Below are 13,187 nucleotides of genomic sequence, written 5' to 3' on the forward strand. Positions count from 1 at the left end.
AATTATGACATTTGACCTGTTATCATAACACTGAACAACTAAACAGTGTGTTTCCTAATAGAACTCTATCGCGGGTACCATGGGCGTCAGTTTGGTTTGAAATGTGGGGGGGACAGAGACGCATTCGGAAGGGCATTTTCAAAAGTGCTGGGTACAATGACGCGTTCATTCTTTTTTCTCTTTCGCGCAGGTCATGGTTTGAAAGACGCCGATGTCCTGTAGCTTACTGATTTAAATAAATAAAAATGTATACAAAGATGTGATGATGTCCGACCAAAAATGTGATGGTACTTTGGGTTTAAATTTAATATTATATTAAGATCTAATATAATGTTGTTAGTATCGTGAATTTTTACGTGAATATATATATAGATCCGCCTGCGATGCGTATGTACTGTAATGGTCCAGTGGCAGAATTTTTGCCAAGCGTGTCGGAGGTTGAGGGTTCTAATCCGCACTCGTATAGTTTTTTTCCCCACATCAAAACCGATAATTGTATATCAAGAATCTTGATATACTTTATCACTGATAAACATTATCGGTTTTGATGAGGGGGAAAAAAAACTATACGAGTGCGGATTAGAACCCTCAGAAGCAGGGACACGTTTGTGTGCATTTTGAATTGTGATTTCTCTGGAACGAATAGAATCTCTGCAACGGATTGAAGCGCGCGTCCGAGTGAAGACAACACATTTCAGCGCTAGATCGCCTCTTATTTAACAAATGAATTAAACGAATGCTGCTAGTTAACTAGAGATTTTTTATTTGTATTGGTACATCCGTGACGCGAGATGTTTCAAAAGTGGTGGGGACAATATCGACCCTGGCAAAAAGTGGTGGGGACATGTCCCACCCGTCCCCCCCGTAAATGACGCCTATGGCGGGTACAGTTAAGACAGTGTGTCTCAACTGTACCCTGATGGCCACCTCGCGCATTTCTCTAGATTTTGCAATGACCATGCCTGAAACAATCCCATGAAATATGCCCGTTTTTAGGGCACAGAATAACGTTTGTGATTATACCAGTTACGTTTAACAGTCACATAAGGATAATAAGCTATTCATTGTGGAGTGTGCATGGTGAAGGGAACGTCTTACCTTAAAAAAAAAAGTTTTGCCGATATCTTCGGAGCGGAGATGCGTCCATTGATCAAATTTCCCACGATCAAAGAGGACACTAATACGCATGTGCACAGCAAAAATCACAACTTGTGCTAGCTGCGCACGCAAGTTATTTAAGGTGTCTCAACTGTACGTCTCAACTGTACCCAGTCTACCCTACGTGGTCTAATAAAAATTCGATCTATTTCTAAAAGAAATGCATTTGTCTAACTAGCCAACGTGAGACAGATCAAACAAATGATAGGCATACTCCTGATTGCAAAAAAAATAGACACTACACGTTCGTTTTAATTTCCAGCATAAATAATTTTCATGATTTATGATTTCATATTAGCCATTTATGTTTGTAGAGAGTTTCATAAATAATACAATTAGAATAAAAATATAATAACAAACAGGAAAAAAATATTTTGCTCAAATGCAAATTCAACAAGTTAATGGTATTATTCGTTAAGCTATTCAGTAGCCTAAACTTTATTGACACCATAGCTGCCAGAAAAAGTTAGCATAGCCCATCTATCTATCTGTCTATCTGCCTACACGTTCCAATTGTTTTGAATTTTACACATGCATGCATTGAGGAATAACTGATTGCTTTTGGGTTTGTTAAATATGTTGTTGAATGTAAATTATAATAATAAGAACACTCTACCTAAGGACGCTATGCGAAACGCGTTGTTCTCTTTGAATAAAATAAAAGAGTAAAGTCAGTGTGCGGTAGAGTGTTCTTATTATTGTCATTTAAATTCGTTCCTGCTATCTACCTGCACACGCCAGGCTGTGCATGGACCCGAATTGGAATATGTTGTTGAATGTGTTTGTTTGATGTTAATAAATCATGTTTTTTTTTTTTTAAATTAAGATACAGGATTATTTTTTGATAAATCAGGATATCTGAAAAGAAATTTGTCTCGAGTGCATGAATAAGTTGGCAAACAACGCATTATATAAATTATATTCAAATTAAAATATTATAGCTGGACCTTAAAGTTAACAAAAGTAATAATGAAAAAAAAACAACAACAACAACTGATCTATCTAAATTACACGTTTAACAAAGATCGGCCCACTTTACCTGCATTCACAGATAGGTAACGAATGCAAAAAAAAATTTGCAATCCACAAAATTCAAAGGTATATTCATAAAATATTCAGCTTACCGGTATATTTTATATCTATTTGTTTTAACTTTCGCACTTGTGCTTTAAATGTGTCCACTAGATGGCAGATTGTGTTCACCACACAACAGCATGCTAGGCTACATTTGGCAGCAATGTCTGTGCTCACTACAGGCTTGTTCCCAAGCTAACATTTACACATGCATCACAGAAAAGAGTAAAAATCACAGACCTACATGCCATTTCCATATGTGAGGAACATGCAGATTTCCACAGACATATGGTGACATATCTCTGAATCTTTCCTTTCAAATGCTATCCTTATGCAATGCCTCACTCACACGTTGTGCCAACATTTTGCAGACCTTGGTTCGGTTCGGCATGAAGGCACACACGTTGCTGGGCCAGATGGAGCTGAGACATTCCTCCCACTGCGAGTTCTCAGTCCTGCAGGGACTTAGATAGGACCCATCCTTGCTGTTGCTCACCAAGCTAAGCCTGTCCTCCATTCTCTGCCAAACTCACACTGTTTCAGAGGTCTCTCGCACAGCTAGTGCATTGCTTATGAGTCAGGGTGCCCACATTGTTTTTCAAGTAGAGGTGTTTCAAAATATCTGATGCCCACATTTTGCCGTGACCATTTACATAAACACATTTTTGGATGGACAGTCATTTGATGAATGTTACATATATAAATGTTAAATATTGAAGAGTAAATGACAAAGACTTAATGACATATTTTATTTTGCATTTATGCTTTTTAGCTCACACCTTTGTATTAAATTTGTCAGCCAAGAAAGGGTGTGTAAATAAGATTAGCCTTCCCTTCTACCATGTGTGTGTATGTGTGCATAAAAATACAAATACAAATTTCAGCAGGAGCTCATTGAAATGAAAAGAACAACTTTATGAATAATACATTTCTTTATCAGTAGAAACATGAGAAAGAACACTCTTCTATGAGTGGATTTATTTATTTATTTTTACTATTCAAAATAGTCCTTCAACACTTTTCGGCATCCTCATGCCTCCTCTCACCTCGCACAGAAGCAATCATTGATACAACTAACAGCAATAATCGATCACGGGTGCAAATGAGTTTTTGGGCTTGCTAATGTCACCGTCCAGTGCTTGGTCATCTTTGGGATGTTCCACTCAGGTGCTTTTTTGACAGTGAAGGGCAACCAACAGAGGTTTGAATCCTTTTGAAGCCACCTGGGATTTCAGGGTCTGACAGATGGTGGAAGCTTTTCCTGCTATAGGAAGATAGTTGTTACTTTGACACTTTGGTTTAACATCATCATAATGAGCTAATAACAGAAGCTTGTATTCCCCCACGCACTAATACAATGACTTCCTTCCTTGTGCAAGGAAGTTGTTCTTGCAGCCGCTCTTGTTGAATCAAAAGCGAGACAGGAGAGAACAGCGACAGAGATCTTTTGGTTTGCATGAGCGGATGGTGAGGTGTTGTCAGCTTGCTGTGCTCTTATGTAAGAGGTGAGGAGTAGCTCAGGAAAGCTGGCTGCCAGCTGTGCTGGTATTTGGATGAGAGCTCCTGCCTTGTCACCTCATTGTAATCTCTCTAATGCATATTCATTGTCAATGCATGGGAGCACTTCTCATTCAGAAGGTCATCCGCAGTGGGGCTCCATTGCAATGGATTTTTGTACGTTGAATAAGTCGGAGGGAGGACAGCGACACTAGATAAATATTCTCATCTAGATGAGTGCTATCATGTCTTCATTTCTCTTCTCAGAGGTGACCTCATGCTCGAAACCTTAACGGTTAATAATGTTATGTACAGTGTAACGTAAAGTGACATCGCATGACATAAGGAATCCTGCTTTAAAGTGATGCTTGTGAGGTGAGAAAATGGCCTGTCCCATGTCATAAAAGTAAATCATTCAGGGAGGGTGAAAAAAAAGAAGGTGAGATACCATTCATTAAGATATCATACACTCTTAACCCAAATTAGTTGACTTTAGAAAATTGCGTGGAAACCCGTTCCACTAAACCATTTTAGTTTTTACACAGGGCGAAACTAAACAGGTTAAGTCGTATTAACATAGAATCTTAAGTGGGTTCAATAGACAAATCAAGTTTACATTAGTAGTCTTTATTGTAAATAATTAGTTCATATTATTATTATTTTTTAGTATAGGTTTACTATCAAGCTACTATTAATTACTCGCAGAATGAGTTAATGTAAGGATCCATCAAACAATGGTCACAGGAAACAATACTTGACAAAGACACATGGCAAACATGAGGGCTTAAATACACAGACTTAATGACAGGACAAGGAACACCTGTGAACAATGAACAGACGATTAACCAATGACAAGACACATGGCAGGATCACATGACAAACAGGGAATCACATGACAGACATGGAACATGACATGAACAAACCAAAACGTGACAGAGACAAGACCAAATCGTGACAGATCCCCCCCTCTAAGGGCGACGCCCGACGCCCGACAAAACCAACACAAAACATAACTTCAGGAGGGTGGTGGATTAGAGGAGGTATAGGGGGAGGGATGGTGGGCCAGGCCCGTACAGGGGGACAGGACACGGGACGTGGCATGGCGTGGACGGGCCTGGGCTGTGGCGTGGGCGGATCTGGCAGTGTAGGGGGCCAGGGTGGATCCGGCAGTGCAGGGGGCCAGGGCGGATCCGGCAGTGCAGGGGGCCAGGGCGGATCCGGCAGTTCAGGAGTCCAGGGTGGACCAAGCAGTTTAGGAGTCCAGGGTGGACCAGGCAGTTCAGGAGTCCAGGGTGGACCAAGCAGTTCAGGAGTCCAGGGTGGACCAAGCAGTTCAGGAGTCCAGGGTGGACCAAGCAGTTCAGGAGTCCAGGGTGGACCAAGCAGTTCAGGAGTCCAGGGTGGACCAGGCAGTTCAAGAGTCAAGGGTGGACCAGGCAGTTCAGGTGGCCATGGCGGAGCCCCGTCCCCCCAAAAAATTTCTCTGGTGGGCAGCTATGGGGTTATGGGCAGGAACAGAAACCGGCTCAGGAACAGACACCGGCTCGGCGGCGGCCATCTTGTCTGGGGTCACCGGCTGGGCAGACGTGACGTGAACAGTCTCTGGCTGGTCAGGCATGACGTGAAGATCCTCAGCCTTGGCAGGCATGATGTGAAAATCAGGCTCGACGTTAAGAAGCTCAGGGTCAGGAGCCATGACGTGAAGGTTCTCAGCCTTGGCAGGCATGACGTGAAGTGGCTCGGGCTTGGCAGTTATGACTTGAAGAGGCTCTGAATTGGTGGGCACTGTAGGGTTGCGGGGCTCCTCGTCCACCAAACCCACAGTAAAGAATGAATTGAAATGAAAAATGAATTTTTCCCCCCTGGCAATCGGGACCGCACCGGATCGTTCAGCCCTAAACGAAAAATGTCCTTAAGAGCCACATCTAGGGATGGCTGACACGAAACAGTCGTTCCGAAGCTTTGCGAGATCCCGAAGCGCAGATGTTTCGAAACACTGATCCGAAGCGTGATTCAAAACACCCATGTCACGTGACAATGGCCAAACGAAGCCTCGAAATGTTTCACTAAGTGTTTCATCAGGTGTGATCTGCCGAATCAGCGTTTGATTGACACGGTCGGGAACAACAGACCACACAATCGCACATCTGTATAAAAGTGAAATCAACGCATATTGGCCTCGTGGGTTTTTGTGAGAGGAGTTTGATTTTGAGATAACGGATTTTGGTGATATAGTGACATAGTGCGATTTGGTTAGTTATAGGCTATTTAGGCTTAGCCTACATTTAAATTTACACAACACTTGACTGATAGGCTAGAGACAGACAGAGTATAGCCTACATATCAGGACACATTAATAGATGCATAGATATAAATATATAGACAGATAGATTAATAGATAGATTTGCCCAGAACTCATGATCCACTAACTTAAAGAGAGAGCAGTAATCTTTCCTCATTTGTATGTCCTAGCTAAAAAATATCTTTGCATGCCAGCAGCAACAAGTGTCCCTTGTGAGGGGATTTTTTCAAAGGCTGGAGAAATTATCTGTAAAAAAAGAAGTAGGCTAAGTCTTTCCACAGCAGAGAAATTCATATTTTTGAATAAAAATCTCTAAAAAAGTGAGACATTGTGGCTTGATTTCTTTTATTTATATTTATTTTGCAGGACCAAAATAACATTTTGCACAGTGAAGAGCCTATAGGTTACAAGCTTCACATATTAGAAAAATACAATAATAAAAAAACAACACATTTTTTAATGGCTCGTCAAGGTTGTTTCAGATCAACACCTGCAAGTGACCACTAGGTGTCACAGAGGAGACGGGTGTCGGATTGATTCGAAGCCTCGAAACAATATGGCCCATTTGGTTCAACTGTTTCATTGCTTCACGAAGCCTCGATCTGCCCATCACTAGCCACATCATTAAACTCCAACCGGTGAAAGAGATCACAAAACTCTGCGTCTCCTTGATGCAGACTTAGGAGGGCAACTGGGTTCATGGTTGTTGGTCAAGTATTCTGTAAGGATCCATCAAACAATGGTCACAGGAAACAATACTTGACAAACAGAGGTGTAGTGGTAAAAAAAGAGGTGGGTAAACTATAAATTCTGGTGGACCACGACGTGGTCACCCGGTAAGGTGGGCCACTGCCTACCGGTGTATGTGTATCTCCTGATGACATTGCTATAGGGAGGGCTCGACATTAAGCCCTTTCATACGCTTAATCTGTCATTCACTTGTCCGAGTAAAAAAGTTTCTCGTCCGGATTATTATTATTATTTTTTTGTTAATTTATTCTGAAACAATATTCTCATCAGTGTTCAATCAGCTTTGATATTTAAATCGGCATATTGTAATATCTGCACCTTTAAAGGGCATCCCCTCCCCCAATCTTATATATATATATATATATGTATGCTTCATCTTTCATTTTAAATTTCTTAATTTGATCAATAAATTCAATTATTTCGAATAATAAGACACTATAGGGCTGATCAAATTAAATCATTTACACTGAAAAATTACAATTGCATAAAATGTTATGAAATTGATTTAAATTTACAAATAAGAAACGTTAGAAAGAATGACCTACTTAAACATAACACGAAACCGCCAGTAGGTGGCGGCAGGCGACCGTCTTAATGAGTGATTAATTGATTCATTCATTCAAACGATTTGTTCAAACGGCTGATTCATTCAAGATTGAGACAGATGTTTCCGAATGGGTCGTTGAATCTTTGACTCAATCGATTCGTTCAAAATGCTGAATCATTCAGTAATGAAAACAGGTTGAGTGTTCCTGTGAGATGCGCCGTGGTTCTGCTTTGATTTTTGTTTGGAACTATTTTCGCTGCTGAAACAACAAAAACAGCCAATATTGCATCTAAAATGTAAGTGACTTAATTTTAACTGTTTATTGAACTGTTGTAGGAAATCAATGTCACATTTTCAATCGTGATGGTGTTCAGGAAAAATAATTGAGGTTGCTTAACATATGTTAAAAATATAAAAACTCCACATTTAGATTTTTTATAGGCAGTAGGCCTATGTTGTTAACTGAGTGTGTGTGTGTGCGCTCATTTGTGTAGATGTCTCCTCGAGAGGCTGCGCGAGCGTCAACAGCGCAACCTTACCGTCAGTAAAAGTCAACAACACTGACAGTAATGCAGCGCAATATGAAAGAGTTCGTCTTAGGTTTAACAACCTATGAAACTAATAATGAGCAATATGAAACTAAAACGACATAAGCTTATTTTATAGCTATTTAGAGGTGGATAAACGCAATTTAGAGGTGGATAAACGCACTTTGGAGGTGGGTAAACGCTATTTCCGAATATTGGGAGGTGCGTAAACGGCGTTTACGTGCGTTTAGCCTCCACTACATCCCTGTTGACGTAAGCTGTGTCCCAATGTGAAGGCTGCATCCTCCGAAGGCCGCGGACTTCGAAGGATGCAGCCTATTCGTCCTTCGAAGGACGCACCTTGTAGCCTTCATAGGATTTCCTAATTGCGCATCCAGGTGTTCCCGATTACCGCTCCATGGCGCCAAGCAACAGTGCGAGATGGAGCTGCCGTCCAGGGCCCGTATTCCTAAAGAATCTTAATGCAAAAAGTAGCTCCTAGTGGCAAAATTCTAAGAAAATTCTTAGAAATGTGGGCGTTTACTCCTAAAATTAAAGAAAAAATCCTAGTAAAGAAAAAAGTAATTCAGAAAGCATCTTAACCCTTAAAAGAGGTCTTAAGGTCAAAATTGTTAGGAGCACGGACGAGGACTTTTAAGAGGCTTAAGAGTTTTTTTTAGCAGAGGAGAAAATGGCAGAAAGACGAAGAGGGAGAAGAAATGCATTGCAGACAATAGATGACAGTGAGTTAATAAGACGCTATAGATGAGATCGTGCAGGGATCATGTTTGTGACCGATTTTATTAGAGACACAATAACATCTCCGACACAGCGCAGGAATGGCATAGTGCCAGAAATGAAATCACTACTGTACATTAAGATATTTGGCATCTGGGAAAATGCATCAACGCAGCAGTGATGATTTGGGTCTGTCACAAACTTCTGTAAGCAGAGTGATCACAAACAATTACAGCACTTTCAGAACCTCTCATTGTGTCGCAGTTCATTTAGTTTCCACTGGACATTCCCACATTGCATGCTCAAAAAAATGCATTTATGAATATAGCAGGCTTCCGCACAAGGAGGGGGAATGAACCGTAAATAATTTATTATTAACCGCTATAAGCTCCCACGTCTGCTTCTGTGCTGTGACACCCGGCCTGATTTTCCTTTAAGGATGGCCTTGTGTTCATCCACTAACTGGGCTCACAGTAAACACTGTTCCTCTGTCCAGTTGAGCTTTCTTGTCCTTCTTGTTTTTTATTCCATGTTTGTTACATTAAAACCAACATTCAAACCACCACTTAAATAGACAGTGGAACAATTTTTATCATTCTAATCCAATCAAATACCTTATAGGAAATTAACAATATGGTAAATAAAAAAAGGATTTATATACACAAATATAATGTGTGTGTGTGTATGAGAATGGTCAAATAGGAAAAATTACGCATGTAATTTCAAAGTGAAGGCTTAGAATAGACCCTATACTTAAAATCACTCTTTTTTTCCTTCTTGGACAACCAACCAATCACAGTCTTCAAAAGATTGTGTCATACATAGCAACGGGGTCAGCCCCGCCTCCTCACTAAGATAAAAGTTTTTGTCTTTTCCTTACTCAGAGTTGCTCTCAGATCGGTCCCGGATCACTCTTAAGCTAAGACTCCTACGTAAAAGTTTTTAAGCTAAATTAAGAGTTTTCTAAAAGGATTCTTAGATTCTTTAGGAATACGGGCCCTGATCATTAATTTGTTATAATTGAGTAAACAGCTATGGAGCCAGAATTGGCTATTGTCATTTTTATGTTTTATATTTTACTGAGGATGTTAAATACATGAATTTTCTAAACGACATTTAGGCCACTTGTCTTTAAAGTCAATTTTTTAGGAGGAAAAAGCTCAGTATAATAGAATAAGCAAAAAAAAACTTCACATATAAAAAATAAATATAACACAAACACAAGGTTAGGTTATATAAAAATAAAACATTCATGAATTATTTTATGATTATTACTGTCTTCAGTGAACTCAACGCAAATGATAATAATATTATTATTATTAGCCTACATTTAGGCTACATATTTAGAAGGCGGTTTTATCCAAAAAAGGAACAAAGAAATTTGTCAAATGTCAGTCATAATACAGGGCTAAGATTATCACAAATAAACACAAGATTTTGACGCAAATGTGTGTGGGAGTGTGAGCGCGCACTGCATGGCACGGAGGCGCGGCCGCGAACACTTGCATTTTCCCATCAACAGTGGAAACAACTTAAAAAATACTCTATAATTTCTGGTCATACAGAAAAGAATAATACATCATTCGCAACTACTTTTATTTGTCCAAACTCACATAACAAGAAAACGTTGTGCTTTTGTAAAATAAAATAAAACAATCAGTCGCGCTTTCATGATCTCCGTGAACTGGAGCGCGTCTCATAAATGAACTGAAACAAAATATACCTTGCCTAAAGCTTGAAATGTTCACTTTTAAACGAACAATTAAAATGCCTCGTTATTTATGCAGACACATTTATTATCATTAGCCTATAAATCATGGTTCCAGAGACATGCCTCTTCTCATTCAGCATTGCGGGAAAAATATAATTTCCAGGTTCTAATCTGGCCTTAGAAAACCAGTAAAATCGACATTTGTCCCATAGTAATTTGTGAATATTTTAAATGTTTAATAAAGGGGCAAAGTCTTTTTTTTTTTTTTTTTTAACCATTTGTGTAGCCTACTACAGTTCAAATTTCGGTGTTCAACTTTGGCTTTTAAAAATACAACAACCTTTCATTTTTAGTTTTTCAATTACGGGTTAAAAAAAAGAAAAACAAATGGACGCAAAAGTAGGCTACCTTATATTATTAAATATTTAAAATAATGTATTTGTAGAAAGGTTTGATAGTCAATTAAAATACTAGTAAAATCAAAGGCTTTAATCTAAAAAACTATCACTAAACTATCTTTAGTTTAATAGTCTGTGTAAATTTGCATCCATTAGTTTTTAATTTTTTTAACCCGTAAATGAAAAACGAAAAATGAACGGTTTTAAAAGGCATAGTTCAACACCAACATTTGAATTTGAACTGTAGGCTACACACCAAATCCTGCACCAAAAATGCTGTCGTCACCGGCGCGCAATGAATTATGGGGTAGGATCAAGGTAGGATAGGCCGCTAAGTGTCCATTTATGAATACTTCCTTTCACGGGGAAACGAAGGGTGCATTTGGCGTCGCTTTTGAATCAGGGTAGCCTTCGTCACGCCGTGATGACGCAACCGGCCTTCGAAGGATGCGGAATTGAATTGGGACAGCCTTCATCGCGCCGCGGTGACGCAATCGGCCTTCAAATGCGTCCTTTGAAGAGGCAGCCTTTGAATTGGGACAGCCTTCGTCACGCCGCTGTGACGCAATCGGCCTTCAAATGCGGCCTTCGGAGGACGCAGCCTTCACATTGGGACACAGCTAAAGACACATGGCAAACATGAGGGCTTAAATACACAGACTTAATGACAGGACAAGGAACACCTGTGAATAATGAACAGATGATTAACCAATGACAAGACACATGGCAGGATCACATGACAAACAGGGAATCACATGACAGACATGGAACATGACATGAACAAACCAAAACGTGACAGAGACAAGACCAAATCGTGACAGTTAAACATACAAAAAAAAAAAGAAGATATTACAAAATGATTTTAAGTAGTGATAAATGTTATATTTATGTAATGTCTTATCATTTGAAGAAATTAAACAATAACAACATTTTTTTATTGACAAAAAACAGGTAACACTTCAATGTCACTTCTTAAGCAAACCTTATTGCTTGCTAACACCTGTAAATTGTTTAGAGGAACATAAACACACAGTATTCAACAACATGCTATACCCTTCTGAATGACTATAGACACGCATTAAAGCTGGAGAAGCCATGGCTTCTTCTTACAATAAAATCAAATTGTAAGTTCATTGTGCCACAATGGTTTCCATCACAACTTCTCCCTCAATGATGATCTTAATTGAGGCTGGATTGAGATGAAGGGAAGATGGGAGCACAGGACCTTCGTGCTCAAGGAGGATTCCAAAGTCACGGTGGCAGAATGAGTAATCGGAGTCCTAAAAACAGAGCACATTCATGACATTTCTCATTGCCACCAATAATGTTAAACAATATAGTGAATGTGTGAATTGGTTATGACTGCTGGAGTACATTTAAGGGTTAGTTCATCAAAAATTATCATTTTGTCACTTATTTACGTCATTCCAAACCCATAAGACTTCTGTTCACCTTCAAAACAGAAATAAAGATATATATATACGTATATATAAATAAAAAACCCTGAGGTTTCTGTCCCTCCATTCAAAGTCACACAAAGCCATCTTATCTTATTAAAAGACTTGTATACGACCGCTTGATTCATATGGATTTATTTTATGTAGCCTTTTATGACCTTTTTTAACCTTTAAGTTTTAATGGAGGGACAGAAATGTCTAAGGTTATATTAAAATACATAAAATTGTGTTCTGAAAATGAACAAAAGTCTTATGGGTTTTGGAATGACTTGAGGGTGAGTAATTGATGACAACGTTAGAAAGACCTTTTGCTACTAAGTTTCAATGGTTAAAGCTCTGTGCACACAGATTTGATCATACTCAAGGACTATCAATTAATAAAATAATTATGTTGTAATGGTACTTTGAGATAGCCTTTGAGAAAATACGTTACTTACAAAGCATGCTTTGAAGAAGTCTGTGGGGTTGTCACAAAGGATGATCAGGAGCCCTCTGAGCACCAGTGATCTAATATCAGTTGGCTCTTGAGTCTGTTGGGTAAAAAAAAAAAAAAAAACGAAGTTAAACATAGCTAGATTAGCAAGAAATGATCTACGAGAATGCAGAACCAACAAAGCACAATTTTGATTGTATTGGACAACCAATATAGTATAGTAATATAGATTTGTGGCTTGTTTCATTACTTAAACTGTATAAAAAATAAAAAAAATAAACTATGCAAGTGTATCCGGATATGGACCAACCTTGAGAAAGCATGTGTCCACTCTTAGATCGAAAGATCTCAATAAGACAAAGACTGTGTCGATCAATGCTTTCATAGAACTTCTGCTTGATATTCTTTCACACAATCCTGTTGAACCATGAACACCTGCAAAATAGAGAAAAATTCAGAGCATTACATTTCAAAACTAAATTATACTGTGGTTAAGGTACCTATGTTGTGTGTGTGTGTGTGAGAAAAGATTAAAGTGATACTTCACCCAAACATAAAAATGCGCTGACTCATCATTTACACACCCTTACTGTGC

The 13,187-nt window shown here is 39.1% G+C and overlaps 1 protein-coding gene across 1 annotated transcript in view; it reads left to right on the forward strand.

The window, feature by feature from the left end:
* Positions 1–4,783: 4,783 nt before the first annotated feature.
* LOC130087617 (PE-PGRS family protein PE_PGRS26-like) overlaps positions 4,784–13,187 on the forward strand; it is a 31,605-nt gene continuing 23,201 nt past the window's right edge. The window contains exon 1 of the mRNA XM_056254026.1: positions 4,784–5,315. Coding sequence (XP_056110001.1) covers positions 4,784–5,315 — 532 coding nt within the window. The remainder of the gene's footprint in view (positions 5,316–13,187) is intronic.

The sequence above is a fragment of the Rhinichthys klamathensis genome, unplaced genomic scaffold (assembly GCF_029890125.1).
Source record: "Rhinichthys klamathensis goyatoka isolate OS25496 unplaced genomic scaffold, OSU_Roscu_1.1 h1tg000109l_1, whole genome shotgun sequence".
NCBI classification, from domain to species: Eukaryota; Metazoa; Chordata; class Actinopteri; order Cypriniformes; family Leuciscidae; genus Rhinichthys; species Rhinichthys klamathensis.